General features: G+C 35.2%; 1 protein-coding gene across 10 annotated transcripts in view; it reads left to right on the top strand.

The window, feature by feature from the left end:
- The window catches only part of TTLL5 (tubulin tyrosine ligase like 5), a 392,042-nt gene that overhangs the window by 161,722 nt on the left and 203,221 nt on the right, over positions 1 to 27,099 (top strand). For all 10 annotated transcript variants that reach the window (XM_051977559.1, XM_051977558.1, XM_051977560.1 and 7 more), the window contains 2 exons: positions 22,173 to 22,319; positions 25,738 to 25,841. In XM_051977559.1, coding sequence (XP_051833519.1) covers positions 22,173 to 22,319; positions 25,738 to 25,841 — 251 coding nt within the window. The remainder of the gene's footprint in view (positions 1 to 22,172; positions 22,320 to 25,737; positions 25,842 to 27,099) is intronic.

Raw genomic sequence — 27,099 nt, 5'->3', positions numbered from 1 at the left:
TTGTATTGGGTTCATGATTGCTCTGATTATAGAAATTTGCTATAAGAGGAAAAAGCAGGGACATGATTATAATAGTATCAAAACAGGTGCTTCAGGCCTCCTCAGAGCACATAAACACGAGAGAATAAAGCTTTCTTAGATCTGTTTGACAACTGATCATGTAGTAATAATTCTACCTTATAGCCAGACTCAGAAATAATCAGGTGAGAAGCAAAGAAATGGAACTGGGAAACTGAGTCAGAAGGACTCAAGCAGAGACCAAGGTTGTCCTCCCAGCTCTTGCTCCATTAAAGCATCTGAGAAGGCATTCTTCTGAGTAATTTATGGCATTTATCTGGAATGGTGGGTCACTGATTAAATGATCAGGCAATCAGATTCAAAAGTCTAAGGATTATCAGTTACAGTCCCAAGAGAGTTTATCTCTAATAGCAAATTCTACCAATCATAGCTGAGGGCTAGATGCATTATTTTAAAAATTTTCTACACATAGGGCACTTTGTTTAACATGTTTTATGTTTAAACTTAATCCTGGTGCAAAGGATTAATCATTATAAAGTCTTACAAATTCTTAGTAAACTATAAACCTTAAACAGGATCATTTCTTAGGACCTTGCTTACCCTGATGATTTTAAGAAATCTTGCAAACTTACAAATTAAGGGGAGTTTAAAGATACTTTAAGGAAGAGGCCGAGCTTGCTGTTGCCCACCCTATTAGTGTTTTCATGAACTGTGATGTTTGATACTTCCCCCCACTCTGTCAAGAGGGAAAAGGTGTTGCACACATCATACTTGTGAAACTCATAAGGGTTTTTCACCTCATCCCTCTTATTCCACACAGTAATTATCAATTTGGGTTTTAACATGATGACAATAACTCCAAATAACTTAGTTAACAATTTTAGAATTTTCCTAAGTAATAGCCACATAGTCTTAGCTGTAGTTTCTGTTGCCTTAAATAAGTTTCCCTTTTGTTTTAATAAGAAAACAAGACAATTCTTAAAATTGAGATAAAACAGATTTTAAAATGAACTCAACTTTAATTAATGAGATTTCCAAGATTTCTGATTAAATGATCTAGACAAACTGAATTGTCATTTGGTTATTTTCCAATTTACTCAAATCATTTCTCTTTTGTGAGTCAGGAAAAGGGTTTAAGTACCAGTTTTTACTGACAGGGCCCTCAAAAGTCTGACTCTAGATAACTAGAGTTTTTAAAGTAGTAGCAAATTGCTTTTCTGTTTTCCTAAAGTTCCCAAACTCTTCTGTTAACATTATCAATGCAAACATATTACAATTTATATATCCCTTTAGTGGACTTTAATTAGAGCTCCTTTAAAATTGTTTCTACTCTCATATCCCAGACAAATTTCCACATTACTTTTATATACACGTAGAAATCATTTATCTGTTGGTCGCATTTTTAAAAACCCATAAAGTTATCAAATATGAAGTAATTATATCCAATAAAGAGTTAACATTCATATAGCTTGTTTTATACTGAGCACTTTTGCAATTATGTGATCTTTACAACAACTACTATTATTTCTCTTTTCAAACCAGAAAACTGGACAGAGATAAAACAATTTACCATAAATTGCATAGCTAATACATATCCATAATTGAAACAGAGAATGGTAGTCTTACCAAATGCAGAGACTGACTGGCTTTTTCACCTTACATTTCCATGCTGGGTGATGTTAGGAGTACCCACATTCTTCCCAAGTAGTTCCTAGACAGAACCTGCTGAAAGCTCAGGTGACTGATGCCAGACTATACCTTTAATGGTAGCTTTAGGTACCAGGACTCAGGGAATGCTAACCATTGAGCCTTAACCCCACTATATCCCCATTTCTCCAAACAGGGTTAGGGAATGCTTGGGCAAGATTGTGTAGGGTTCCCATGGCTGCTTCCCCTATTTCAACAGATGATGCAAAATTTGAGTTTTAATTTGATCTGAGATGAGAGGAATTAGCAAACAGAGGGACTTGGGCTATATTGATTTTGTTAGCAATCCCCACAATTGAGATACACTCAGGATTCTGGGAAAGAGAGGGGAGTGGAGAGGGGAAGGTATCTTAATAGCTTCTGGGGTGCTTTCCCAAAGGAGCAGAAGGGGACTCCAAACAAGATAGCAGTCAAGGAAGGGCTAGCAAAAAGTTGCTATTTACCTAGTTTGTTTTTTCTTTTTCTTTTCTTTTAGAATGGGGTAAATTCCTGGAATTATCCCTAATGCTTCAGGAATTTTTCTTACCATCTTAAAAAACTTCTTTTTTTTTTTTTTTAAATTTAATTTTATTTAATAATAACTTTGTATTGACAGAATCCATGCCAGGATAATTTTTACACAGCATTATCCCTTGCAATCACTTATGTTTCGTTTTTTCCCCTCCCTCCCTCCCCCCCCCAAGATGGCAAGCAGTCCTATATATGTTAAATATGTTGCAGTATATCCTAGATACAATACATATTTGCAGAACCGAACAGTTCTCCCGCTGCACAGGGAGAATTGGATTCAGAAGGTAAAAATAACTCAGGAAGAAAATCAAAAATCAAATAGTTCACATTCATTTCCCAGTGTTCCTTCTTTGGGTGTAGCTGTTTCTGTCCATCATTTATCCAATGAAACTCAGTTAAGTCTCTTTGTCAGAGAAATCCACTTCCATCAGAATACATCCTCATACAATATCGTTGTCGAAGTGTATAATGATCTCCTGGTTCTGCTCATCTCACTTAGCATCAGTCCATGTAGGTCTCTCCAAGCCTCTCTGTATTCATCCTGCTGGTCATTCCTTACAGAGCAATAATATTCCATAACATTCATATACCACAATTTACCCAGCCATTCTCCAATTGATGGGCATCCATTCATTTTCCAGTTTCTAGCCACTACAAACAGGGCTGCTACAAACATTTTGGCATATACAGGTCCCTTTCCCTTTTTTAGTATCTTTTGGGGTATAAGCCCAATAAAAACACTGCTGGATCAAAGGGTATGCACAGTTTGATAACTTTTTGGGCATAATTCCAGATTGCTCTCCAGAATGGCTGGATTCGTTCACAACTCCACCAACAATGCATCAGTGTCCCCGTTTTCCCGCATCCCCTCCAACATTCATCATTATTTTTTCCTGTCATCTTAGGCAATCTGACAGGTGTGTAGTGATATCTCAGAGTTGTCTTAATTTGCATTTCTCTGATCAATAGTGATTTGGAACACTCTTTCATGTGAGTGGTAATAGTTTCAATTTCTTCATCTGAAAATTGTCTGTTCATATCCTTTGACCATTTATCAATTGGAGAATGGCTTGATTTTTTATAAATTTGAGTCAGTTCTCTATATATTTTGGAAATGAGGCCTTTATCAGAACCTTTAATTGTAAAGATGTTTTCCCAGTTTGTTGCTTCCCTACTAATCTTGTTTGCATTCGTTCTGTTTGTACAAAGGCTTTTTAATTTGATATATTCAAAATTTTCTATTTTGTGATTGGTAATGGTCTCTAGTTCATCTTTGGTCACAAATTTCTTTCTCCTCCACAAGTCTGAGAGATAAACTATCCTATGTTCCTCTAATTTATTTATAATCTTGTTCTTTATGCCTAGGTTATGGACCCATTTTGATCTTATCTTGGTATGTGGTGTTAAGTGTGGGTCCTTGCCTAATTTCTGCCATACTAATTTCCAGTTATCCCAGCAGTTTTTATCAAATAATGAAATCTTATCCCAAAATTTAGAATCTTTGGGTTTGTCAAACACTAGATTGCTATAGTTGACTATTCTGTCTTGTGAACCTAACCTTTTCCACTGATCAACTAATCTATTTCTAAGCCAATACCAAATGGTTTTGGTGACTGCTGCTTTATAATATAATTTTAGATCAGGTACAGCTAGGCCACCTTCATTTGATTTTTTTTTTCATTAATTCCCTTGAGATTCTCGACTTTTTATTGTTCCATATGAATTTTGTTGTTATTTTTTCTAAATCATTAAAATATTTTCTTGGAAGTCTGATTGGTATAGCACTAAATAAATAGATTAGTTTAGGGAGTATTGTCATCTTTATTATATTCGCTCGGCCTATCCAAGAGCACTTAATATTTTTCCAATTATTTAAGTCTGACTTTATTTGTGTGAAAACTTTTTTGTAATTTTGCTCATATAATTCCTGACTTTCCTTTGGTAGGTAGATTCCCAAATATTTTATGCTATCAACAGTTATTTTGAATGGAATTTCTCTTTGTATCTCTTGCTCTTGGATTTTGTTGGTGGTGTATAAGAATGCTGAGGATTTATGGGGATTTATTTTGTATCCTGCTACTTTGCTAAAATTATGAATTATTTCTAATAGCTTTTTAGTAGAATCTCTGGGGTTTTCTAGGTATACCATCATATCATCTGCAAAGAGTGATAGTTTGGTTTCCTCATTGCCTACTCTAATTCCTTTAATCTCTTTCTCGACTCTTATTGCAGAGGTTAGTGTTTCTAATACAATATTGAATAATAATGGTGATAGTGGGCAGCCTTGTTTCACTCCAGATCTTACTGGGAAAGGTTCTAGTTTTTCCCCATTGCATATGATGCTTACTGAAGGTTTAAAATATATACCCCTAACTATTTTAAGGAAAAGAAGTGACAACTTCTTAATCATTGCTTTCAAAATTTTGAGAATCTGCTAAGATGTTATTCTAATTTTAATTAGCTAACTTTTTGTGTAGCCCCCAGCTTGGCCAGAGCTGAAGTTCACAGAAAAAAGTTAGGCTTTTAAAGAAATTTTCCCAGCATTCTAACTACAGCATAGAGGTTTTTTTCTTGCTGGTTGCATTTTAAATCTTTCCAGGTAACAAAATCTAGTTCATAGAACAAACATGACACAGATATTCGGTACAGAGATACAGACACAGGCAAAATAAGATGAAAGAGGACTGTCCCATCTTTGCCAAAAGCCATAAAATTTTGCCAAAAGCTATCATATAGCACTTCATCTTCTCTGGTATCCCAGAAAAGCTGAAAGGGTGCAAAGGTTCCCTACTAACTTTGTTGAAAATTGCAAGAATTTCCTACTCTGGGTATTCCCAGTCAAGGAAAATTTGCTGAGTGTGGAGTTCATGATGACCCAGACAAGCTTTCTCCCAGTGGCTTGGGGTGTTCCAGCTATAGGATTGTGGGAAAGAAAAAAATGGGGGGGCTTAACTTGACAAGGAGGGAAGTAAACCAGGGGAGATCACACTCTCCCTGTATTGGGCCACCAAATATAAAGGTTGGGAAGGGGGATCCCAAATGTTTGGGGTCACAGATGGTATTGCAAGGTGTCTCAGAAGAATTTGCAGGCTTGAATCCCATTTCCAAGTCAAGGGGCAGAGTTTATTGTAATTGTAATGCAATTGAAGTGATCTAAGTTCCAAGAGAATTTAGCAAAGAAACTGAAGCAAGGAGAGACATTTATCTAGTTCTTCATGTTATGGATATGCAAATTTTATGATCCAGAGATAGGACCAAGTAGTGGTCTCAAGAATTTGGTTATCACAGATTATCATTGACAGTCAGCAATGAACTGAAGAGTGGTCTATTCACTATTGTCTCAAGATTTTGATTTGTGGGACTTTCCTGAGGCCAGAAATCTTTAAAATTGCATAAGTATAATCTTAATACCTATACCAGGGAGAAACAAAACATAGATCAAAAACAGCAGACCAGCAATCCTAATGAATATCAGCTCAAGACTACCAATAAAAATGCCAAAATAAAAAGAAGCAGTATAGATTAGCTGATTTACAGTTACTTTAACAAATATGTAGGAAGAGCACTAGACTGAGTAATAATTGGGCTATTGAATGAGAAACCATAGTGCATCAGTTTTCCCTTTCCAAGATCACATATTCAGTAATATGTCAAGTTAAAAAAAAGCATTCTGATGCTAGATGACTGATTCAATTCATTAGTGAGTAACCAGGGCAGAAATTGAAATTAAGAGTAGATCTACTAAAAATTGCAGATTCAGCTCAGTAATCTCCCTAGTATAGTATTAAGATTATATTTATATCAAACAAAAATTTTGATAGAATGGTTTCTTTTGCTGCTTTACAGTTTGTGTGATATTAAAAATATTTGTTCTTTGAACATTTTTTAAAAGTCACTTAAATTCCAATTCATATGATCTCTTTTTTCTTTGGAAGTTCATTTATAGCTTGTTCAATTTTTTCCCCCTAAGACTGATAGTTAATTGCTCTACTTGTTCTGTTGATAAAGTTTAAATAAATATACATATGTATGTGTATATACATATCAAGTGTGTGTTGGTAATTGTCAGTTTTGTTGGCATATAATTGAACAACAAAGATTCTAATAATTTCTATTTTTTTTTCTGAATTCTCTGGCTTAATTTTTCATTTGATTTTGGCAATTTTGGCAATTTAGTTTTCCTTTTAATCAAACTGTCTTATTGCTCATCAATTTTGTTGTTTTACCCAAAATTTTTTTAAATTTTATTTTTCATTTCTCTGTATATGGGGCTTTGTTTTTTTTTTCTTTTTAAAATTTTGTTAATTTTAATTTTCAGAGTTTCCGTTTTAGTGTCTAGTTTATTGTTTGTTTTTAGATGGAGGCCCAATTCATTGGTCTGGATTTTCTCTCTTTTGATGATTAATTGTTCAAAGAGATAATTTTTATTTATTTATTTTTTTTGCTAAGGAATGTTTTGTCTGCATTTCAAAAGTTTTAGTATGTTGTCTCATTTTTGTGATATGAAGTGATATAAATTATGTTTCTTCTCTAATTTGAGCTTTGATCCACCAATGCTTTAAGATTGGATTATTTAGCTTCTACTTAATTTCAGTCCCTTGTTTGAAGATACTTTATTGAATATGTTTTGGGATTGATTTTGGGGGGAAATTTGAACAATAAAGGACTTGTTTACTATTTCTACTTTTCTGCATCTGTTTTGAGATTTTTCTGCCCTAATTCAGGATCAGTTTTTTAAAAGCCATGAGTTGCTGAGAAATCTGTATTGACATTTCTGTTCTTAATCAGTAATATCTGGAGATCTGTATTATCTTTTTTCTAAATTCTATTCAGGACTTTACATTCTTTCTTTTTCTCTTTTTCTTCCTTGCTTCCTTCTACTGTTTTAAGTATCAGAGGAATATATTGGAGTTCCCAACTACTACAGTTTTACTGTCTTAATTTTATGAAGTTCAATTTATTCAGTATTCAGTTACTAAGGTTTTTAGTACATATGTATCAAGTATCGATATTAATTATTATCCATGGTGCCCTTAAGCATAATTATATTTCCCCCTTTGCTTCTTTCAATCAAATCTGTTTTTGTGTGACCTTATCTGAGATTGTGTTTACTATCCTTGCTTTTTTGAATTAATCTGAAGCACACACAATTTTGCTACTTGGTGTATTATGGTCTTATATTGGTCTTATATTTTAACTTTTATGTTAATCATCTAGTTTCTTTTAAGCAACATATTGTTGGATTTTGCTTTTTCAACTGTTGTTGGATTTTTTCATTCCATTCATATCCAATTGTTTAAACACAATTAGGCTGTTCCTTAATCCTTCTTATTCTTCTCCCTCTTTTCTTATGACCCTCCTCACTCTCTCAAAAGTCTAATGAGAAACGAAGAAGGAAAGGAAAAGAAAGAAAATAAGAATTTATCTAGTGCCTCCTGTATGCCAGCTCCTTATGAATTCTATCTTAGTTGATCCCTTGTCATTAATAATTTCATAATTAATTTAATATGGAGTGTACTCAATGCCAATGATCTATAATTGTCATCAGCTTCCTATTCTTGCCTTTCTTATCTTCTTCTTGCCCTACTGTGTTACACATTCTTGCCCTTAAAAAGCCCTCTTCATGATCCATCCTCTGAGATTAGAGTTTGTTTTATTTATACGTAATCTCTCTTACTTACAGAGAAGATTCTATCTTCTGTCTTATTCTCCGATTTTACTTTCTTCCTCTTTCCAGGTGTTTCCTGTTGAATTTAATGTATTTCTCCCACAAACTCTGTATCTATGTCCATGTGTGTATGTGTTCAACCAAACTTTTTTTGTTTTACATGAAAGTGAAGTTCCTGGGTACCTGCTTCCCCAACAGCTTCCTCAGTGTTTGTATAAATTATACATGATTCAATGTATTAATACAATATGTGAAATAGTATATTTGATCCCATTTCTCTTTCTTCCTTATTGTGTTCCTTTTCCTTTCTGTATTTTCTTCACTTAAAATCACCAAATATAATAAAGCTACTTCCAGACCATTCGTCCTCTCCAATGCTTAAAAACATTAGTGTTTTCAAGAACACATAAGGATTCTGTGTGGCATTGGGTCTGGAGTCAGGAATACCAGAGTTAAAATCTAGTCTCAGTTATTTACTAGATGTATGACTCTAAGGTATATCCATTAACTACTGGCTGTATCAGTTTCTCCAACTGTAAAATAGCAATAATAGCATCTACTAAATTACTGTTTGATTATTGTAAAGTTAATATTTATAAAAATACTGAACATATTATTTGACACATAGGGAGCACTTTATAAATATTTATTCCCTTCCCCTTCAAGAGAATAAAAGTTTTTCTCTTCTTATACAGAATTTACCATTTACCTTTTTTTCCCCTCAATTCCAGTGTTTGTATTTTAAAATATCAATGTGATGCAGTTTAGATTTAGGGAACCAAAATGAAAATAGGGTTTCTGGTGGTCAGGGAGTTAAATGATAAGGTCTAGTGGCAAATTCGGGGTCCAGGGAACCAAATGGAGAGGTTTGGCTCACCTGCAACCGTTTGGGATTCGGCACAAGAGTAGGGAGTTTTGGGGACTCCCTTCTGGCAGCAGTGAGGTTCTCTGTAAAGGAATTTACGGACTCAAAAACCTAGACTGATAAAAGAGGTTTATTATAGGAATTGGAAGTAAGGCTAGAAATCCTGACAGAGAGGCATAGGGAAATAGGTGAGGATAAGGAGAGGATAACACTGGAAAAGAATATTATTCCAGCGGGCAGATCTATGGAAAATGGAGTTTTATACGGAGAATGCAGTTCTCAGTGGACAGAAGGTCCTGGCAGAAAAGGGAGCTGCCAATGTCCTTCTGCAAAGACCTTAGTTGATGGAAGCTCATTATATTGATTGTCTTGGTGGGGGTTGGGAAACCAGGGCAGATTAGAACCAATGGGGGCTGGGAGAGCCCAAGTTGGCTCAGATCTAGTTGGGGCTGGGACAACCTGAATCTCTTATTGGAATTCAAAGGGGTGCTTTTGACCAGGATTTGTGAATCAAAGGCCCTGGCTTCCTGAACTGATGCCTCAGCCTGGAGGGGCTGAGAATCTGAAAGGAATCACAGATCAATCTGAAAAGAATAAAAAATCAATAGGAAATACGTTTTTTCAAAGGGACCACAACCCGCTTCAAATAGATTATACTCAATTTTGTTAGGTAGGTTATTCTTCAATATAATCCTTTATCTTTTACCTTCTGGAAAAATGTATCAGAAGCTCATATCCTCTATATAGTGATAGGTTTCCAAATCTTGTTTGATCCTAACAGGGATTCCTTTGTACTTGAATTCTTTCTTTCTGGCTTCCTGCTGTGATATTTTTTTCTGTTTGACCTGGAATCTCTGAATTTTGGCTGTGGTATTCTTGGGAATTTTTCATTTTGTGATTTCCTTTAGGAGGTGTCAGAGACTCAGCTTTAATGCTAGCATTTTCCAAGTTCAGGTTTACTGTTGGGTTGAAACAAGACAGTAAACATTTAACAAAATGAGGTTTACCTTAAATTAATTCAGGAAGGATGTTCAACAAGAATGCAGTGACATATAGCTTCTCTTTAAACAACTATAGTCTTAGACCAGATATGAACTCAGCTCTTTCTGACTCTGTGCCTAATATTCTATCCAGTGTGCTCCCTAGATACCTCATTTATTTTCTTCTTTTCTTCTTTTTTACTCCCAGGGATAAAAGGGGGAGGATGAAAGATCCTTGTAACAAACATTTAATGATTAAACTAAACAAATTCCTCTTTTGTTTCACATGTCCAAAAATATATGTCATATCCTGCATATTGCAAGTACATGTCTCATGGCACATATAGAGTTTAGCACCTCTTTGTTAAGAAGGAAGTAATATCCTTCATTATCAGTACTCTGAAATCATGATTGGTCATTGAACTAATCAAAGTTCTTAATATTTTCAGAATTCCTCTTTTTTAAAAATGTTTTCATTGTATAAATTCTTTTCCTTATTCTGCTTACTGTACTGTGTATCAGTTCATATAAATTTTCCTAACCTTTTCTGAAATTGTCCCTTTTGTCATATCTTATGACCCAGTCACTTTTTGATGGCCTTCATCATGCCAATATCAACATGTACGGGTGCTTTTCCCATCCTGTCTTCAAAATAAGTCAGTCCTGACTTGCCCTTGATCCACATGTTGCCCTATACTCCTGGGCCTGGCTTTTCTTGTGGGATCTTTTCCCTAATGCCTACAGCTTTCTGGCTCTTTCTTTATATGGACCTAATCAGAAAAAATATACATACTGTTTTTCCCTGGGTTTCTTGATTATTAGTCTGGTATTCTTTTTTTAATTTTTCGGGAGGAGCTGTGATAGACCTGAGCTGGTCTCTTATCTACTCAGCCATATTGAGGAGAGAGCTCTGTACCTTTTCTTTGCTTCATTCTCTTCATTAATTTTCTTATCATCCTGTCTATTCCGCAGTTTTGTTCTCATATTCATGATCTAATTCCTTATTTATTCTTTTTATAAAGTTCTCTCTAAATTCATCATGGAATTAAATTTTATAAAATGCCCATTTTGAACTCTGTTCTAAACAATTTCTATGTTACTGTTTTTAAAACCTTGACTTAGTTTCCCATTTTTTTTCCCTTAGTTGTGCCTCATCTCTTGAAGCATCAATTCCTGAAGGAAATAATTTGGATAAAAACTGTGCCTTTTAGTAGAAATTATTCTTTTGTCCCAAACTGTGCCATTCATTTCTGCCCATTGCTCTTGCTATAATTGTTTTTCTTCCCATTATCTGTATCATGTCTTCTCTTGGTTCCTGTCTCACTCAATCCAAGTCTTTTGGGTCTCATTGGCTATTAATCCTTCTTATGAAACAGAATTTTTTCCATGGTGGCACAAGTCTCTCATAAAGTGTGTCCAGTGTACTAGCTCTTCTGAGAACAAGATTGTTATGTTTTCTTTGGTTCGTTTTTTGGGGGTCTCTGTGGGCAGCCTTCCTTTCAATTCAGTAATCACCACAACAGTAGCCAGGTGTCCAAATCCTTTATTGTCTCCTTGCCTGGGGCCGAGGCCAGCTTTCTTGAGGTCCTTCTGAATGTGTCTTGGTTTCTGTGGGAGAGGCAGGAGGACCACCACCACAGTTTCTTTCTTCCCTAGTTCTGTTGATGTGAATCTTGTAGAACTATATTAAGTACATGTACTGAACTAGAGAACTTATTAAGCATCATGCTAAACAACCATTGTCTTTATCAATTCCACTGAGTTAATACCTTGTAAGAATCCTTGTTTCAAATTCAGAGTTCTGGCCCATAACAAAGATCCATCATGAGATTCTCCCCTCTTTCAAATATATTTATTTCTTTTTTTAAATTTTATTTTATAATAACTTTATATTGACGGAATCCATGCCAGGGTAATTTTTTTTACAACATTATCCTTTGCACTCGCTTCTGTTCCGATTTTTTCCCTTCCTCCCTCCACTCCCTCCCCTAGATGGCAAGCAGTCCTATATATGTTAGATATGTTGCAGTCAAATATATTTATTTCAAATTCCAAATATATATATTTCACCCATGGAGAATTTTTTGTTGGTATCCCTCCCTTTCATTCCTTCAATTTAATTTCTCCCTTCTGCCACCTCCATTATTCTCTTGAAGCCTTTCTTTTTGTTGAGTAATTAGAGAAGTCATTATCTTTCACTCTTTTCCCATGGGACTTGATAAGGACCACAAATTACATGAAATTTCTCCTTAGATATGTACTAGCTATGTGACCCTGAGAAGTTTAATTTTATAACCTCAATTTCCTCATCTGTAAAGTGGAGATAATAGCACCTACTTCATATAATTGTTGAAAGGATTAAATGAGATTATATATAAAGTGCTTTTTAGATCTTAAAATACCATATAAATGTTATCTCTATTATTTATATCCTTAAACCTCCCATGCCCTCTATCCTTTCACCTTCTATCTTCCCATTTATTTTCTCTTTAATTCTGCAGTTTCATTCTGGAAGAATGAAAGTTCATTCTGTGCCAGCACAGCCCTGGCACACAAAATAGAAGGTAATTGTTGAGTTGTTTTAATTGTTTCTAACCCTTCATGATCCCATTTGTGATTTTTTTTTTGTCAAAGTTATTGGAGAGGTTTGCCATTTCCTTCTCTAATTAATTTGACAAATGAGGCAAACAGGGTTCAGTGACATAGCTAGTTCACACATCTAGTAAGTGTCTGAAGCCAGATTTGAATTCAGGAAGATGAATCTTCCTGATTCCAGGCCCAGCACTCTATCCACTGTGCTATCTAGCTGCCCAGGTTAAAAGGGTTTTTTAAAAATTAAATTATTCTATAATCTCCTCAGCACTTTAGTGATCTGAAGCAATCCCAATAGACTTTGGACAGAAAATGCCATCTGCATCCAGAAAAAGATCTAAGGACACTGAATGTAAATCAACACATGCTGTGTTCACTTCTTTTTTCTGTTGTTGTTTTTTTTTTAATCTCTTCCTTTTTCCCTTTTGCTCTTGATTTTTCTCTCCCAATATGATTTATAAAGCAATGTGTATTCAAAATAAATAAACTTATTACACTTTAAAAAATAAGTCTTGGATGCAAAAAAAAAAATTTAAATAAAAAAGTAAATTATTGAGGCAAAGACAAGATGGCAGTCAAGATGGTGGAGTAAAAGCAGGAACTCGCCCAGCCTCTCCCCAAAGCTGCTCTAAAGTACTTTAATAATGACTCTAAATAGATTTTAGACCATCAGAATATCCAAAAAGATGGAGTAGAACATATTCCAGCCAAAAAGAATTTAGAAGATTAGCAGGAAAGGTCTGTAACGTCAGGATAGAAGTGCAGTGTGCAATCCCAGTGTAGACCATGTCAGTGCAGTCCCAGATCCAGATCAGCCCCAGCCCAACCTCTGAATCGGTGGTAGTATTGTTGGCTTCCAGATCTCTCAGCTCAGAGATACCAAAGAGGACTTGGAAGGTCAGCAGAAAAGGCTGGGGAACTTGGGTAGAAGCCCAGGGCATAATCCCAGCATCCCTAGCCCCAGTCCCTCCCTGGCTCTAGCTTTAGCCTCAGCCTCGGCCTGGACCCCAGTGTCAGCAAGGCAGAACTTCTGAATCAGCTGTAGTGCTAAAGGCTTCTGGACCTCTCCCCTTCCCCACCCCCCCAAACATCAGAGAGAACTGGGAAGGTCAGTGGAGAGAATCTGTGGCAATGGTATGGGAGTCTGGTGTGGAATCCCCAGTGCAGGCTGAGCCAGCACAGTCTTGGCATCAGCAAAACAGGACTCTGTTGCTTTAGAAGACTAGATTTATAGCTCTAGTGGGCTGGGGACATTGCTTAACAGCTCCAGGGCAGAAAAGAGTGCTTGTGGTCAGGTTCCTAGAAGGATCTCTGAAAACAGCTGCACAAAACCCCTGAAGCTTGGGACAGTGCACCCTCTACCCTGAAAACAGAGCCCTGCTTTAACAAAGAGTTAAAATTAAGTCAAGTAATAGGCTGGGAAAATGAGGAGAAAACAGAAAAAAGTTTCTGACATTATGATGACAAGAAAGGTCAAAACATGCACTGAGAAGATGACAATAAAGTCAAAGCTCCTGCATCCAAAGCCTTCAAGAAAAATAAGAATTGGATTCAGGCCAAGGAAGAGCTCAAAAGGGATTTTAAAAATCAAATAAAAGGAATAGAGGAAAAGAATTAAGATGGTCCAAAAGGAAATACAAAAAGCTAATGGGGAGAAGAATGCCTTAAAAAATAAAATTGACCAATTGGGAAAGGAGCTATGAAAATTCACTGAGGAAAATAATTCCTTATAAATTAAAATTGATTAAATGGAAGTGTGTGGGACAGTACTGAGACTCTCAGAGACTCTCAGAGTAAGAAAAAGCAAAAAGAGGTGTATTAAGATTTTCACAAGAAAGGGCATTTCCCATCTGACAAGGTGTTTATCTGTGAAAGAAGTGTGTGCAAAGTAAAAACTGCAAAACACAAAATTAAATATCCTGAATGCAGAAGCCCCTATCCCTACCTGGCCTTTTCTCCCATTGTTTGGGGGGAGTCCCGACTTATATTCTAATTGTAGAAATATAATCTAGAAACAAAAGAATACAAATCAATAATAATAAATTTGCTTTCCTGGAGAACTGCTGTACAAGCAGATAGCCTCACATAAGAAAATTCAAAGCAACATCATTTTTTAAAAGAAATACTTAAATGCTAATTAAGAAGTGGTGGGAAATAGGTGGGGACAAATACCTGAAACTTTTAGCTATAGCTCTATTTGTTATCATAAAGTGTCAAGTCACAATTAAGGCTATAGTTTTAGGCTATATACCCATGACTGTCTTCATTCAGTTAATTCTACACAGAAGCGAATGACTTTATGAGAAATAAAGATTAAAATAAAGCAAAACCTCCCCCCAAAATGAAAAAAATAGGGGTAAAAAAAGTGAAATACCTCATTGGAAAAACAACTGACCTGGAAAATAGATCTAGGAAAGATAATTTTAAAACTATTGGTCTACCTTTAAGTCATGATCAAAAAGTAAGAAAAACAACAAAAACTGAACATCATTTTTTCAAGAAATTATCAAGGAAAACTGTCCTGATATTCTAGAACTAGAGGGTAAAACAGATTTTGAAAGAATCCACTGATCACCTCCTGAAAGAGATCCCAAAATGAAAATTCCCAGGAATATCATAACCAAATTCTGGAACTCCCAGATAAAGCAGAAAATATTACTAGCATCCAGAAAGAAACAATTCAAGTACAGTGGATAACACAAGATTTATCCAGCTTCTACATTAAGGAACCAAAAGCTTGGAATATGATATTCTGGAGAGCAGTGGAGCTAGAATTAGAACCAAGAATCACATACCCAGCAAAACTGAATATAATCCTTCAGAGAAAAAAAAATGGTCATTCAATAATACAGAAAATTTTCAAGCATTTGTGCTGAAAGGACCAGAACTGAATGGAAAATTATTATTATTATTATTTTTGTTTGTTTGTTTTTATAACTTTTTATTGATAGAACCCATGCCAGGGTAATTTTTACAACATTATCCCTTGCACTCACTTCTGTTCCGATTTTTCCCCTACCTCCCTCCACCCCCTCCCCAGATGGCAAGCAATCCTTTACATGTTGAATAGGTTACAGTATATCCTAGATATAATATATGTGTGCAGAACCGAACAGTTCTCTTGTTGCACAGGGAAAATTGGATTCAGAACGTATAAATAACCCGGGAAGAAAAACAAAAATGCAAGCAGTTTATATTCATCTCCCAGTGTTCTTTCTTTGGGTGTAGCTGCTTCTGTCCATTCTTGATCAATTGAAACTGAATTAGCTCTCTTTATCGAAGAGATCCACTTCCATCAGAATACATCCTCAAACAGTATCGTTGTTGAGGTATATAATAATCTCCTGGCCCTGCTCGTTTCACTCAGCATCAGTTCATGTAAGTCTCACCTGTCCTCTCTGTGTTCATCCTGCTGGTCATTCCTTACAGAACAATAATATTCCATAACGTTCTTATACCACAATTTACTCAACCATTCTCCAGTTGATGGGCATCCATTCATTTTCCAGCTTCTGGCCGCTACAAACAGGGCTGCCACAAATATTTTGGCACATACAGGTCCCTTTCCCTTCTTTAGTATCTCTTTGGAGTATAAGCCCAGTAGAAACACTGCTGGATCAAAGGGTATGCACAGTTTGATAACTTTTTGAGCATAGTTCCAAATTGCTCTCCAGAATGGCTGGATGTGTTCACAATTCCACCAACAATGTATCAGTGTCCCTGTTTTCCCACATCCCCTCCAACATTCCGCATTATCTTTCCCTGTCATTCTAGCCAATCTGACAGGTGTGTAGTGGTATCTCGGAGTTGTCTTAATTTGCATTTCTCTGATTAATAATGATTTGGAGCACATTTTCATATGTCTATAAATAGTTTCAATTTCTTCGTCTGAGAATTGTCTGTTCATATCCTTTGACCATGTATTAGTTGGAGAATGGTTTGATTTCTTATAAATTAGAATCAATTCTCTATATATTTTGGAAATGAGGCCTTTATCAGAACCTTTGATTGTAAAAATGTTTTCCCACTTTATTGTTTCCCTTCAGGTCTTGTCTGCATTTGTTTTGTTTATACAAAAACTTTTCAATTTGATATAATCAAAATTTTTAATTTTGTGGTCAATAGAGATCTCTAGTTCTAATTTGGTCATAAATTCCTCCCTCTTCCACAGGTCTGAGAGGTAAACTATCCTATGCTCTTCCAGTTTATTTATAATCTCATTCTTTATGCCTAGGTCATGAACCCATTTTGACCTTATCTTGGTGTACGGTGTGAAGTGTGGGTCAATGCCTAGTTTCTGCCATACTAATTTCCAATTTTCCCAGCAATTTTTGTCAAATAATGAATTCTTATCCCCAAAACTGGGGTCTTTGGGTTTCTCAAACATTATATTATTAAGGTTATTGGATGTTTTGTCCTTTGAACCTAACCTATTCCATTGATCAACTAGTCTATTTCTTAGCCAATACCAGATGGTTTTAGTAACTTCTGCTTTATAATATAATTTTAGATCTGGTACAGCTAGGCCACCTTCATTTCATTTTTTTTTTCATAATTCCCTTGAAATTCTTGACCTTTTGTTTTTCCATATGAACTTTGTTGTTATTTTTTCTAGTTCATCAAAGTAGTTTTTTGGGAGCCTGATTGGTATGGCGCTCAATAAATAGATTAATTTAGGTAGTATTGTCATCTTTATTATATTTGCTCGCCCAGTCCAAGAGCATTTATGAATGGAAAATTATTAGAACTTTCTCATTATTATGGCAGTTAGGAGTATATATAGACAGAAGATACAAGAATGAGTTGAATATGAAGGGGTAATATCTTTTTTAAAAAAAATTTTAAATGATGAAATTAAGGGATTCCAGTACATTCTGGGAGAATGGGAAAGGGAGAAGTAGAATGGTGCAAATTATGTGTCATTTAAAAAAAGAGACAAGAAAAAGCTTTTATAGTGGAAGGGAAGAGAAGGAGGAGGAGTGAGTGAGTGAATCTTACTGTCATCAGAATTGGCTCAAAGAGGAAATAACATTTATATTTAATAGAGGTATAGGAAAATCTGTCATACCCTGCAGGATTTTAGGAGAGGAATGGGATGGGAAGGATGGGAAGGTAATAAAAGAGAAGGCATAATGGGAGAGGGAGTAGTCAGTACCAAAACACTTTTGAGGAGGAACAGGAAAAGGAAAGAATAAATGGGGGGAAATAGAGTTAGCAATAGTATTTGTACAAAGAATTTCAAAGCAAATTCTGATAAGGCCTCATTTCTGAAACAGAGTCAAATTTATAGAAAAAATAAGATCCATGCTTCAATTGATAAATGATCAAAAGATAGATCTGTACGCAAAAGGCTATAAATTCATACATATCCTTTGATCTACCAACACTGCTGTTAGGCATGAATGCCAAGAGATTCAAAAAACAAAAGAAAATGATCTATATGTACAAAAAATATCCATAGCAGATTTTGTCAGGACAAAAAAAAATTGGAAATTGAAGATGTTCATCAGTTGATGAATGGTTCAATAAACTATGGTGTATGTTTATGATAGAATATTATTGTTTTATCAGAAATGATGAGCAGGATGCTCTCAGGGGGAAAAAAAACCCCTGGAAAATCCTCCATGAACCCTTGGGTTCAATGAAATGTATTGTGTACAAAATAACAGCAATATTCTGGAATAATCTGCTGTGAATGACTTTGCTATTCTAAATAGTACACTTGATATGGTTAATGGCAGTGCAGAGAGTTGTGAGAACCCCTCTTGGGTCAGCGCAGGTCCAATGGGAAATAATTCACAAACCCAAAATATTAGATTATCAAAAGGAAGTTTATTGTTGGCACTACAAAAGCTAACTTTTGCTAGGAATACTTGACTTCCAAGTGACAAAGTGCTGGCAGAGAGATAAAGGTCTTAGCAGAGAAATCCTGGCAGAGATAACAAAAGGTTTATCACTGAGAAGAGAACGTCTCTTCAGAGCAGGCAGGCATCCTGGTAGGCAGCTGTGTTAAGAAGAGAGAGGTCCCTAGGCATGGCATGATTCCTACTTCAGGCCTTCTGCAAATTATGAATTTAAAATTGCATATTTTTATAAGGAATCTGAGGAATGAGATTCCTTCAATGTTGTCACTGCCCCCAGGCCTAGATTTCCAGTTGAATGAGACCACTTACTTGGGGAGTGGTCCTGAGCCAATTTTCAGCTCAATAGAGGATGCAGTTAATCCTATCAAGATAACAGAATGAAACCACTTTATCTTGATTCCCTGAGGCAGGCCTCTCCCAGAGTAGAGTTTCTTCCCCCTAAAAGTCAGGGCAGTTTCAGGGTTCCCCCCATCCCACTCATCCACAATTATTCTGATGGATTTATGATGAAAAATCCTATCTGTACCCAGAGAAGGAACTTGATTGTGTCAACCTGAATACAGGTTGTAGCATTTTCTCTCACTCTCCCTTCCCTTAACCCTCTTTTCTTCCTTTCCTCCCTCCCCCATTTTTATTTTAGTTAGAGTGGGAAATGTATGTAAATAGAGTGGGAAATTTTTTTCTCCACCTTGACTTTTGTGGAAATGTTTTATATAACTTTACAAGCGGATACTTAATTGTGGGTAGAGATAAAAGAAAAAACCAAGAACTCCAAAATTTTAAAAACAAATATGTAATGGGCAGAAAACTCTGAGCAGATGTGCTGAGCACTTAAGGCCAATTACCAATTGGACAATGCTCTATCAGTAAATTCTTGGAGAAAGAATGCCCTGCCCACTAGGCTGCAGGCTTAATCTGTTGTATAAGAGATTGGGTAGAGGATTTGGTGGGTGAAGTGAGAAAACCAGAGTCACTCTTGGCAGATTTGTGTCTTGATTGCTCTTACTTCGTATTGCCATTCCGTTCACTTCCACAAAGAGTAAAGATCAAGGACTTGCTGATCTTGACTTCTGCTGATTCTAAAGTACCCAGGGTGCTAACTCGGTCATCACACAAATGTAAAAAAAAAAAAAATTGCTTTGAATGTAACTGAGTAAAAATATTAAATAAATTTGAAAAAAAGAAAAAAGTAAACTTTTTATTTCTCTTATTTTTAAAATGTCCATATATGCTATTGTCTATTTATGTCCTTTTTACTTACAGTTCTGTTTTGCATTTTTATCCCTCTGTTTTTTTTTTTTTTAACATTTTACCTACAAGTCAGCTTCTTTTCTTTTTTTTAATAATTTGTAAACATAAATATTTATTATTTTCATGATGATTCTACCAATGTTAACAACAGATTTCCTTGTGCCTCTTTTGTTTGGAATGTTTGTAAGTCAAATATTTATCTTATCTCTTTTTTTCCCCCGCCTCATAAATGCCTAAAGTTAGTTCATCATTAGTGATTAAGCATGGCAGCTTTTTATTTTGTTCCTCTCCCCTTTTCATTCCCCACAATCTCCCCCAAGCAGTCTTTAGTTAAGTATGGATATATTTATGTATGTATATGTGTGTGTGTGTGTGTATATATATATATGTGTGTGTGTGTATATATATATATGTGTATGTGTGTATTTATGTATGTATATATATGTGTGTGTGTGTGTGTGTGCATCCATACATATCTATGTATACACCTGTATACATAAACACACATATATATGTATGCATATACAGATGCATAGACTTGCATCTAAAACAATATTAACATGGCTGGCATAATGTAGATTTCTTTCTTGATAGTAATTATGTTATATGCATATTCAGTTTTTACCTTTTCCTAGACAGTTTTGCTTTTTAGACTCAAATCATATTCAATTCTGCTTGTTTTTATTTTGGACTACCCAATTACTAATGTCAGTCTTAGACATATGGTTTATTCCACATGTAAAACATAAACAATTTGTCCTTACTAGTCTCTTGAAATTAGTCTTTGATGATGGTCTCTTATGTTACATTTTCTATTGAGTTTAGATTTTTTTTAGAGAGAAAATCCGAAAATCTGAAAGTTTATTGAATGTACCTTTTGGGGGTTCAATATTATACATAATTTTTCTGGATATAATATTTTTGGTTGCCAGCCTAGTTCTTTTGATTATCAGTATATAATCTTCCAGGACCAGTGGTCTTTTATTGTAGCTTCTGATAAAACCAGTACCATTCTAATTGTAATTGTAGCATATTTGAATTGTTTTGTTTTGGGTTTTTTTGTTTCTTATAAAATTTTTAACCTAGGGGTTTCAAAATTTAGCAATAATGTTCCTATATGTTTTTCTTATAGGATCTCTTTGAGGTGATGAATGGTGGATTTTTTCTATTTCCATTTTCCCTTCTTGTTCTATTACTTGAAGACAATTATCTTTGATTATTTTTTGATAACTATTTTGTCAAGGTTCTTTTTCTGGCCACAGCTTTCACTTGAAAAGTCCCAATTATTCTTGTTTTCTTGATTTGATCTATGAATCTGTTGTTTTCCTTATGTTTCACATTCTCTTCTATTCTTGATATTTTGCTTTATTTCTTGGTCCCTTATAGGTTGAACAAGGTTCCCTTGCCCAATTCTAATTTTCAGAGGAACATTTTCTTCTTTAAGACTATGGATCTCCTTTTCTAGTTGGTTAACTTTCATAATCTTGTTTTTCTTGGATGGTTCTTAATTATTATTATTATTTTTACTTTTTCTTCAGTCTCATTTAATTTTTAAAGCGTATCTTTTTTAGTTTTTCTATAAATTCTTTCTGGGCAGGTAGCCATTTAATGTTTCTCTTTGGGGTAGAGAAGGCTTTTTTACTTCATTGTCCTCCTCTGCAGATGAACCATGGTCTTTCCCCATTCCCAAATAAATTTTTATGGTTGTATTCTATCTCCTTTGTCCTTTTTAAAAAATGAGAATTCATTAATGTAGTCACTTCTAGTCCTGTAGTGTGGTGGATGCTGCCTCTGGCTTCACTTTAACTCTCTTCTCAGACCTAGAACTCCAAATCAAGTGCTCCATCCTCCTGCAGATACCTGCCCACAGCCAGCAACATCCCTGCTTCATTGCTTTTGCACTCACTGAGTATGCTAGTTCCTTTTTACTCAGTTTCTGCAGAGCTGGTCTGGAGGTGTTTATACTTCACACTAATTACACCCTGGTTCTAGGGTTGATATTCAGGTCTTTTTGGTTTGTCTCAGGAGGAGCCCTTTTTTCCCCCCAAGTCTTATTTGTTTTTTACTGGTCTATGTTTGCCCTGAGGTGTAAAGGTCTTGTGTTTTGTTTTGTTTGTGGAGGACATCTAGAGAGATTGAAATTTTTTACTACTACCTCTTCCCAGAAATCTCCCTCTCTGCTTTTTTTTTTTTTAAACATAATATTCCATAGTTTTTAGAGGGTACAAAATAGTCTAGTTATTTGAATTTTCTTTCCTTTATATTTAAAGGTGTTTTTCCTGACTTTATACAAAATTATTTGCTATTGTTATTACTCTATTATTTGCTGCATCACCAAGTACCTCAAATATTGTTGCATATTTTATTTATTTGTGTTCCAATAGAATATAAGGTTTTTGAAAGCAAGTACTATTTTTTGACCTTGTATATTCAGCATTTTTACGTGGTGCTTTGCAGATTATTAGACATTTAATAAATGTTTGATTTAAATTGAATAGGATTACTTTTAGGAGGCTGGAGGTTTCTTGACAATAAATGTTATGTTTTCAAAACATCTTGCATATTGTAGGTACCTCAATAAGTATTTTTTTGAGTAAGTGAATGAAAAACAAATAAAATAGCCTTTCTACCATTTCCTTTTTTTCATCCATACATAGCTTATCTTTTGCTTCCTGGTATTTTTGTGCTTTTTAATTCTATGCTTTTTGATGGTATAGGAGCTGGTAGTTCGGTTCCTCAAGCGTGCATCAAGCAATCTCCAACATTCCCTGAGAATGGTGTTACCCAGCCGGCGATTGGCCCTTTTGGAAAGAAGAAGGATCTTAGCACATCAACTGGGTGACTTCATCATTGTCTACAACAAGGTAAGCGGCTCTTCTAATGAGGTCCATCCTGGTGCAATGAAAGAAACATTGGATTTGGCATCAGGATATGGATTCAAATCCCAGCTCTGCTATTTATTGTTTTTATGTCTACAGACAATTTTACTTCTTTTAGGTTGAGCTAGTTCTGTTATTCAATCAACATTTATTAAAGTCTTCTGTGTGCCAGGATTTGTGCTAAATGCTGTGGTTATAAAAAAGCACAGCCTCAGCTCTCAAAATAGGAAAGAATTAACAGAGAGAAGGCACTGGAAATAAAAGATGGAGAAAGCTTCTAGTAAAAGATAAGATTTTAGTTAGAACTTAAAGGAAACCAGAGAAGTCTGAAAAGAAAGGGAGCACATTCCAGGAAAAAGGGAATGCCCTGCATGGATGAGTAGAGTGTTTTATTCATGGAGTAGCCAGGTGACTAGTGTCAGTGAGCACAGTATATGTTAAGAGAGTAAAGTTTAAGGAGATTAGAAAGGCAGGAGGCAGCTGGATTTTAAAGGGCTTTGAATATAAACCAGTGGATGTTGTATTTGATCCTGGAGGTAACAGAGAGCCACTGGAGTTTAATCATTTGATACTGATGGAGAGGAGAGGTTGACATGATCATCAGACCTGTGCTTTAGGAAAATCACTTTGGTGGCTGAATGGACAAAGGACTGATATGGCAGAAACTTTCAGGCAGATCCACAGCAGGTTAGTGCAGTAGTCTTGCACACGGTGATGAGGGCCTGTACTAGAGAAGTGACAGTGTCCAAGGAAAGACAGGGGAGGTACTTGAAAGATGTTTGAAAAATAAAATCTAAACAGATTGGATATGTGGAATGAGAGAGAGTAAGAAATCCAGGCTGACTCCTAGGTTCAGAAACTGAAGATCTGGAAGGATGATGTTAGGAGGGAGAATTGTAATTGGCAGAAAGATGAGTTCCATTTTGGACACATTAAGTTCAAAATGTCTATTAGAATACACTTTAAGATGTCTGAGAGTTGGAGGTATGCAATTGGAGGTCAGCAGAGAGTCTAGGGTAGAGTGGGTAGACTGTCAGTTTAGAAATGATCATGGAAGCTGATGAGATCACTAAATGAAGCATATAAAGGGGGAAGAGAAAACTGTCCAAAACAGAATCCTGAGAAACACCTATGGTTAGAAAATTTAGAATAGGAATGAGCAAAAAAACAGAGAAAGGAGTGGTCTGAGGTTAGGACTAGAAATAGAAGAGTGGTATTCCAAAAATTCAGAGAGAAAAGAATGATCAGTGGTAGAGAGTTCAGGGAAAATGAGGAAAGGGAAAAGTCATTGGATTTGGCAATTAAGAAATCATTAGTAACTTCTGAGAGAGTTTTTGAGGTTGGAAGCAAATAGCAAATGGAGACATCTATTGTAGATTTTTTTTTTTTCTCAAAATATAATGATATTCAGTGGGGATGAAAGGATCAAGTGAGAGTTTTTTCAGGAAGGGGCAGACATGGATTTGTTTGTAGACAATAGAGAAAGACCCAGTAGACTGGGACAAATTGCACGTTGGTGGGGATGATGAGAGAGCAATCTGTTGCAGTAGAGTTGGAATAAAGTTGCTTGAACAAATAGAAGGCGTAGTTTTGATAAGGAGTAAGGCTGTGTCATTATATGAGATAGGGAAGAAGCAAGTGACAGAAGACATCTGAGTAATAGGAAATGAGAAAAAGGGATTAAGAGGAGAACTAACAGTGAAGGCTTCAGTTTTGTTTTTTTCCTCCCTGTAAAATGTGAAGCAAGTTTTCATCTGAGAGCATGGGGGAAATGAATGACGTAGATGAACCCTGCAGCCCCTTGCAGCTCTGAAGCTGTGTTTCTGTGATCATAAAAACAAAATCTGTGATCTTATACCTGTTGGGTTCCTTTATAGGGTTCATTAGTATTCCAATATCCTTATTTGAGCTCCTTATAACTCAGTTACTTCGGAAAACTGAATAGTGATCTCTTCCCTCCTTTAAACCCTCATTATACTTAGTACTTTCCATATAGTACTTAACACAAACTACCTTGCATTATGGTTGTTTTTCTCCAGTTCTTACCTTCTGCATCTAATGAAAACTTACCTTCTGCATCTACTGAAAACTTAATAGCCTTAATCCAGCTGGGCACAGAGGCATATGTTTATCTCCTAAGCAGTAATCATTGTTCACTAGGTGATGTCACTGTATAGAGTAAGACTGCAGTTTCAACCCAGTTGGATCATGAGGCTACATTACTTAATGAGGACCCATTCCCAAGGAGTGTTCCACCCCATAGGCAAAATCTTCTATTTGGATCAGAACCATTGATTTGCTAATCTGGTGGCAATTTTCCTCTGGAATAAGCATTGCCTTTCCCCAAATCATTTTGGGCTATGTTGTAACCTGGACAACTCCAGGAACATGTGGATAATCTTCAAGGTAATTAATATGTATATAAGCATTCAGAAATTGAATTGCCTGTAATATGTTTGAATATAAATTTGGTCTATAAATACAATATCCTCTTTGGCATTGGTTAAATTTTCTTCTCTGAAACATTTTATACACTAACCTTATTTTGCTATAAATGCCATGAAGTTTGTGTTATAAAACTCTATATAGAATTTTCATTTGAGAGTTGCCAAATGCTTTTAAAATATTTCTTGCAAAATAGTGCTCTCAGAAGAAATATTTAAGTATAGAAAAGTCAACTGCCTTTCTGATTTGTACAGTATGGTTGGTAGAATAAACATCTAGATGCCACATCCAGGTTGGCTGACTGCTAATCCTTGACTCTAACTAAAACTAACCTTAAAGTAGTTGGTTTTTGATTGTAGAGTGTATTTGTGATATTTGTGTGCAAAGGTCTTCTAGGACCCATCTCTTTTCCAGATCCCTTGATAACTACAGCATTCATTGTGCCTAGTGTTATGCTTTTAAAATTGTGAGGACTTAGAAATCACAACAGGAAAATGCAAAAGGCATAATTACAAGGTCACTCACTATACATAGGAAGTGTAAACATAATAATTTCCATTTAAATGAAAACTTTTTTTTAAAGACTTCATTATACTTTATAAAAATGATGGCATAAAATAATATTAAATATAAATATTAAATACAATAATATTAAAAGTTCACAAATTTCAGTGTAAATTGTTACAATGTAAAGTACACACATGATGATAAAGTAAAGTAAAAGAATTTTGAGTATGGGACTATATCCTGTCATCTTGCATCCAATCATATGATAGTAGTTTCAGTATCCTGAATCTCTATCACCAGCATTTTGCTGATGCTGTGTTTCTTAACTTTAGATTTGCAATTCTACTATCCTACTACATTTCTTTTCTTTAGCTATTATCTTATAGCATGCAAATACAAAGGAGGAAAACATATTTATTCATGTATTTGTTTGGCGGTGGTGGGAGTATAGGAAACAGAACAAATGGCTGAAAAAAAATCAAAGAAGAAACTTGAAGAAGAAGAGGAGGATGGAGTGAATCCCGAAAACTTTCAGGACTTCATAAGCCATGCAAGGTAGAAGAAAATCTTAATTACAAGCTATACTCTATTCTCTTCATCTCTAATCTTGCCCCATCTAAGGAATTGTCATTGTTTCTTAAACCAGGATTTTTTCCTTTCTTACTTGTGGATCTGAGTGAAATCATCTTTCAGAAGAGCACTAGTGTGATCTACTGGAATCTTTCAGAGTCTCAGCCAGTTATATTGTAGCTGTCATAACTTTGGTTTTTAACGTACTTCTTGGTAGCAAACATTGATGCTAAATTTCCTTCAAAGTATCTAACACCAGAGGTACTGAAGAGTCACCTTGAGACAATTCAGATTGAATCTTCTTGCATTTAATAAATCTGTTTTTTTCCTCTTTGGTTTGCCAGTTCAGGGGTAATGATCTGAGTTGAATGGTTAGAGATTTAACAGTTTCTCAACATTCTGAACAATATGCCCACTTTATATATAAAATAGGATAAATAGAAAAGTTCCTTATGCTCAAGCTTAGTCTTTAGGCATTTTAAAATCCCCCATTTAGTCCTAGATCTTGACACAATCTCAGACCAAGTTTATTATATATTGTCTGAACATCTTTGCCTATAATTAGCATAGCCAGTTGATGCAAAAAGTTAATCGTTAAGGGTTTAATAAGTACTATAACTACTATGTGCTAGGCGTATACTATATATGCCCTGTGCAGTATGCTATGTATGTCCTGTGGATACAAAGACAGAAGCTAAAGTAGCACATACCCTCAGAGTTTACATGAAACAAAAACAACAAAATAACCCAGTGACATTCACAGTGAAAGACCTTGTACAAAAAATAGAAAATATGCAAAAATTGTTAAATCTGAAGTTCAGAATAATGCTTATGAATTAACTCCCAAATATCTGAATTTTAGTGGACAAAAAAACCTTGGGTATTTGAAAATATATTGTACCTAGAGTTCCATCACTAATTATCAAGTAACACTAAGTGATCTCCTGTATGAGGTTATAACTCATTCTGTGGGCATAAATTTAGCCCTATTATTAAAAAGGCAAAACTTATTCTTGTTTGACTGATTGGGCTTGTTTAGTTATTAGATCTGAAGTGATCAACTGTTCAAGAATGGTATTAAAACAAGGTAAAAAACATCTGCTATGTTCATATTAGAAAAATAGAAAAGAAATTTCTAATTCTGTGATTGAAAATGACAATGTTTTATCAATGTGATAAGTAGTAAAAGTCTAAATGTTAAGTTATAATTATATAAAATTACTTAATTCAGATTCAGTCATCC

The sequence above is a fragment of the Antechinus flavipes genome, chromosome 2 (genome assembly GCF_016432865.1).
Source record: "Antechinus flavipes isolate AdamAnt ecotype Samford, QLD, Australia chromosome 2, AdamAnt_v2, whole genome shotgun sequence".
Lineage (NCBI taxonomy): Eukaryota > Metazoa > Chordata > Mammalia > Dasyuromorphia > Dasyuridae > Antechinus > Antechinus flavipes.
The sequence above is the reverse complement of the archived record's forward strand: the minus strand, read 5'-3'. Positions and strand labels throughout refer to the sequence as shown.